At 37.5% G+C, this 6,046-nt stretch overlaps 1 protein-coding gene across 1 annotated transcript in view; it reads left to right on the plus strand.

The window, feature by feature from the left end:
• The first annotated feature begins 496 nt into the window (after positions 1-496).
• Positions 497-6,046, plus strand: part of LOC104131962 (nephrocan) — an 8,431-nt gene continuing 2,881 nt past the window's right edge. The window contains 3 exon segments of the mRNA XM_009645188.2: positions 497-685; positions 5,658-6,043; positions 6,045-6,046. The exon segment at positions 6,045-6,046 is cut by the window's right edge and continues 466 nt beyond it. Coding sequence (XP_009643483.2) covers positions 497-685; positions 5,658-6,043; positions 6,045-6,046 — 577 coding nt within the window.

A 6,046-nucleotide genomic window follows, 5' to 3' on the forward strand; every position in this document is an offset into this window, starting at 1 on the left:
TAGCTGCCTGAGTTTTGGGGTTTTGGGGTGGTCTGAATAATGCAAGAGGAAGAGTGAAAAAGCTTCACTGTTGGTTGTGGTGGTGTTTTTACTGTTTCTAATACTGGGTCACAGAAGATACAAAGGTTTTACAGCCCCACTATAAAACAGCTCTTTATCTTTTCTCCACCAACTCTGTGGTGTCACATTTAACAAAACTAGGAAACTGGAGATAATATGGATGTTTGCAGATTAGATGTCAGGTAATAAATAACACTAATTTCGCATACCTACAAATGTAAAGGCACCTTATCATTGTTTAAGTTTCTCACTCTTTGTAATGCCTGCCAACATTTTAACCCAGGCAAATTATGGTATTGTTTTTGCTGTTTTTTCACTGGGATAAAATACACAGTCATAATATCCTTTTATCAGATTTCATGGTATAAAAGGACTTTGGTGCTTAATTCAAGCTATATGTTGGCGAGACTGAATTTCAGAGCTCCTGTTTTGGAAGATGTATTTACCTTACCTTTTAGTCATCGTCTTTTCTTTTCACCGTGGTCTAAGTACCGCTTGCCCGAGAAGATGCAGCTGTGACCCTGCCCAGTCAGTGCAATGCTACAGAGCTACAGAGATCCCCAGAGAGATTCCTTTTACCACCAGGAGACTCTACATCAGTCACAGCAAAATTAAACAACTCCAGGTAGGAAAAAGTCCAGTAAAAATACTTCCTGTAGTGCACTGTAACCAAAAGCTGTGCTTCCCAGATGGTGATGGCTTTCAAGCGAAGGGAGAATCTTATTCCACATTCTAAGAACTGATGAAATGCTGCCAGATCTGGTTTTATTTTTACTTACTTTTTAAGGATATGTAAATATATTTCTATAGTGTTTTCATTATGCTGCAGTCTCTGAGCACCAGTTCACGCTGCCACAATGGTATTTTGTATGCAACTCACAAAATAGTAATTTACAAGTAGGAGCCAAATGTTGACTTGTTTTTTATATGGTCATTGACTTCCAGAGTAATTGTTTAACTTGTTAAAAGCTTTTGCTACTTTTGATACAATATAATACTTTTTCACAGTAAACAGAAAGGTTTTAGGTAGCTAGAATCGTTTCCCTAATGAAAGAAAATTAAGTTCTTTTCCCCCTTCCGAGTTGCAAGTTTCAGATACAACTGCTATAAGAAATGGCAGAGGGAGTAAGCTGGAGTCTAAGGCAGAGCATGAGATGTTTCTAAAAGCAATGCTAGGCCTATCTAATAACCCATATAATCAGTAGCGGATTCTAACTGCTGCCAGCTGCCAGCTATTTGTGTTATTAAACAAGTTTATTCTGGGTTTCTTGAGGCATCGCTGGGTCACATTACTGAAGGCATGATCAGTTTATGCTCATTTTGCACTGCACCCTGGAATGGTGCTTCTCTGTTTCCTACTCTGAAATTTATTTATTTCATAAATTCAACTCTGTAGATAGACATAAGGGAAATACAGCCACCTGTATTACACTTGCTTGCTGTGTATCAATTTAATACAAATAATAAGAAATGTTTGATTCAGAAGAAATACATTTTCTTTTAAGTATGCTTTTCCTCTTACAAGGAATATAACTTCAACTGCTCTGAAATGCATCTTTGATTTTGCTCTCAGGATTTGAATGAAATAGACCAGGAGGCAGCTTAGAGCAGCATGTGGGATACCTGTTGCCCACTGAGAAACACTAATTTTACAATTTAACTCTGAGAAAGAGTTTACTTCTCTTTTAGCCGCTACTGGTATCTCTGGTTTTCTTGGTTTATGCTCCCATACCTACAAGAGTCAAAGTTCATTGGTGTGATTTGGCTATATTGACGTGCTCTAGTTAAACAAAAGAACTGTTAAATGAATTCTTCAGTAGGAAATACATTTTCTGTGGAAAAAAAACCCAATTATTTTCTTTCCAAGATAAAGAAGATGAGTCATTTCTCCTTTCTTAGGCTAGTTGCCCATACCTGCCAGCTACTCCTCAGACACTAATAAAGTGGCCTTAGGTTCTGACTAGAGCAAAAGTCAGCTATCATAAAGCATTTAAATGTTGGATATAAGTGAATAGAGCAGCGGGATAAATGTTTTATGACTGTTCAGAACAAATGGTGTATGAAACCATCTAAGGAGAGAGTTTTTCACTGCATACATTAATTCAACTGAGCAATCAGTATGCCTTACTTCTACTATTGACTTGCACTGAAAAGAAATAAATCCTTTCATGCTATCTGCCTGTAGATATATAGATTCTTTCCTTAAGATTAGACTGGGTCTGTGAATATATTTTTCACTTTTATTTCCAAGCAACAAATGACGCTTCTGAGGTCTTGACATCATAAATACATATGCTTAATTTTACACAGCTGAGCAATTCCACTGGCACATATCATAGCGCTTGTAGAAACAGGTTTTGATTTCTGATTGTAAACTACACGTCTGGAAGTGCTAAAAGAACTCCATAGGGGTTTGGAGGTTTTTTTGTTTGTTTTTTAAGTTGCTTCATTTACCTAACCTTAGAGAAAATAACATATTTTCAAAAAGAAGTTGAATTGAAGCCTGGGCTTTCCACAGCTGACCTCCGAGAGACTTTTATATGTGAGCTTTCGCATATACTATGGTTTGGCAATTAGCCATGTCTGAAGAATAAACACATGTTGTTTCAAACTGAGCACCAAATACTTTTGGACATTACTTTGCATTGGTTATTATTAAAATTGTAAAGAAATAAAAAAGAAAAGAAGATATGTTTGTATGCTAAATACAGTAGGTTTTGAAGAAAACCAAGGAAAAAGTAGATCTTTTTTACCCAGACCAACTTGGGTTTGTTCTGACAGGGTTGATCATTACTGAAAACACTTACTGGGATTTTTGCTTTTGATATTTTTACAAACTGAGGTTTCTTATAAACAGACTTAATCATAACAAAACTAGATGATTTTTAGCATTTTTTTCAATAATTTCTGCCTCCTCCTTGATTTGAAGACCAACTATAACCCATCTACTCTCACTTTAAGATTTAGTTATCTAACTGTATCAATATCTGGGGTTTTATCTGCTAAAATAAAATTGTTTATCTGCCCCCCACAGCAGGGGACTGGTTTAAGAACGTGCTTATAACAAACTCCAGTTCACAAAATCCTAAAAGTAAAAAAAAGTCATTAAAAAAATTAAAATGTTTCTATTAAAATAACTACCTTAGATCCATTTTCAGGAGATCTACTTTTTAGAATGTAAAATCATATTAGTATCACTTTACAGACAGTCCAGTTAGAGAATAAAAAAATCACTTCATAGCAAAAAGAGAGCTGATAGGCTTTCAAATATGTCTTGATTCATATTAGAAAGACTGGGTTGTTTGTAACAGCATGGGTAAATGTTTAAGTCTCAGAACAGCACAGCCACAAAGCCTGGCTAAGCATACCAAATAGGGGGAATATAGAAATTATAATAATCCGCATTAAGAAGCCTAACATCATTGCAGAATAAATGTCTGTACATTGACCTTCGTGTGGTGCTCTGTCACTTAATAAGATGAAAATTAAGCCTCTTAGAGACACACAGCAATCAACTAAGGAAAAGCAGGAAGTACTGCTTTTGAACCTGGAGGAGAAAACCTGTTGAACTTATGAAGGTTCATATTTGTTCCAATTTCTTTAAGACTGTTTTATCACTTAGATATGACGATGCTTTTCTGCTCTTGAGCAACGAAGTTCTTTCCTATGGGACTTCTCTCATTATAAAGTTTTGCGAGGTTGGCCTCCCGATCATGACCAAATCTGGACACGTAATTCTATAATTTTTATATATATATATATATATATATACACACACACACATATATATATATAAAAATAAAACAAAACTGCATTTATAAACAAAATAGAAAATGGACAACTTTTTTATGGATGTACATTCCCTCATTGAACTTAAAGGTAACTGATGGAGAAACCTGCATCAGTAAAGATTCCATATCTATACTTTCTCACTAACTGCATCAAAGCTTGCAATGCTCGGAAATTACAAGACAGAATAAATGTAATCAAAAGGCAGTAACAACTAAGGATACGAAAGCAAAATGAAATCTGACTCCTTTTTCACAGCTGCATGGGCTCTAATTTTAACAGAAGTTAAAATGCAGAGTTTGTAGCTAAGGTAAAGAGGTACAAACCCAAAACACGCAAGACATGGATAAATGAAGCTGGAAGGAATCTGTTAACAGTCACCTTTATAAGCTGATTTCACATACACAAGTATGATCGCCAACTGTATTCCATCAGGATCATAGAACAAAATTACTACCCAGTGCCTGTGCCACAAGAGGACTTGTGCTGCCTTCCACGTAGACTGGGGTGAGGGGTTTATGCTGTAGAACATGCCTTATAGCGCCTCTCAATGAGAGCAAAATGTGCTGGTAGCTACTAAGTCCTGGGGCAAACAGCATGAAGACTACAGTGTTAGTTTAACATCTCTTACTGATGTGGTACTCCTGAGACCTGCAGTGAGATGTTTCTTGGACACGGGAGGGGGAAATCGATGAGGACATTCCCTCCCACCTCTTCCATGCAGAATACCTGCTCACCTTGCTCTGAGCTTCCTGTGATTCCCATATCAATGAATTTTTAAAAATCAAGCACCTAGATCAATGGGCAGCATCTCTGATAATTTCAGAAAACTACTGCGTAAGCAACTGGTGCGCTCGGAGAACTCCCGGGTGCACCCTCATTGCATGCTTCCTCATATCTCGGCTTGGAGGAAACTGCCAGATTCACTTAAGTTTGCTTCTTAACTTGAGACACAAGATGGCAAGCTTTGTAAACAAGCAGGTTCCAACAGAGCAGAAAAATAATGACACAATTAGCATGCCTCTGCATATTATAGTCACCGTCAGCTTCTAAGTTCCATTCACCACTGCAAAGCATCTGTTTATTACCGACTAACAAAACCTAAGTTTCTGTAAAGGCAATTTGTTCCACAGAGGTGATTTTCAGACCAAACTTATCTGACACTTTCGGTTTGGTCATCTTAATACGTGAGGTTTTTACTTTAAAGAAAAGGAGAGATAGTGTGGGGGGAGAAGAAATACAAGCATCAGATTTTAGTTTCCTGCCAAAACTTTATAGTAGGGAGAGGGGATGATATCCATGTGTATATTCCTCTGGGGAATATACACTGCAGTGATTATACTGCTGATATGGCCATGTGATGAACATGGAAGTGGCCATGTGATGAACTCAAAACTGCTCCAGCAAGCTCCACTGAGCGCAGTGAACATTAACAACCACCTATTCGCTGCAAAGATTTCTGCTCCTGGTGATATTAGCTCTCCATTTTACACAGGCTATCCACCAGGCAGGAATAAAAGGAATACTCCTTCTTCAAATATGTGTGTGTGCTCAAAATCAGATGCAATATGGACAACAAAATCATAGAAATCTAAGTAAATACTGGCAAACTGCAGGTACCTATAGTAACACCTCCATCATTACCAATAGGTAGTTGATACCAATTCCGTTCCTCTTAAGTTCTCATTCTAAATATATAGTTTCTCAGTATATACTACCGATTGTCAGAGCATCCAGAAGAAGTAACCAGTGAGGAGAACCATAAATAGATAGCGCATTATCACATGAATTATTTTTTTCTTTTTAAGATTACTGACTTCAGGAGAATGTCAGCCCTCGAAGAGCTGGTCCTGTCATGCAGTGGCACCGAATCAATAGAAAACAACACTTTCAAAGCGCTGAGCACCTTGAAGTCCCTGGAACTCTACAAAAATCAGCTAACGCAAATACCCACCTTCCTCCCACCTGGCCTTGAAATTTTAAAACTCGCTGGTAACTCCATCAACACTCTGCATGCATCTGATTTTGAAGGTTTGATGAAACTAAGGGTGCTCGATATTCGGAACAACTTGATTGTGACTCTGCCTCCAAGTGCATTTTCTTCCCTTTGCAATTTACAGAGTCTGATTCTGGATGGCAACAACATGGAATCTGTGTCTGCACCACTTAAGCTTCCTAGGCTGAAGTATCTGAGCAT

This window comes from Egretta garzetta, unplaced genomic scaffold (assembly GCF_000687185.1).
Source record: "Egretta garzetta isolate BGI_Z169 unplaced genomic scaffold, ASM68718v1 scaffold18, whole genome shotgun sequence".
In the NCBI taxonomy this organism is placed as follows: domain Eukaryota; kingdom Metazoa; phylum Chordata; class Aves; order Pelecaniformes; family Ardeidae; genus Egretta; species Egretta garzetta.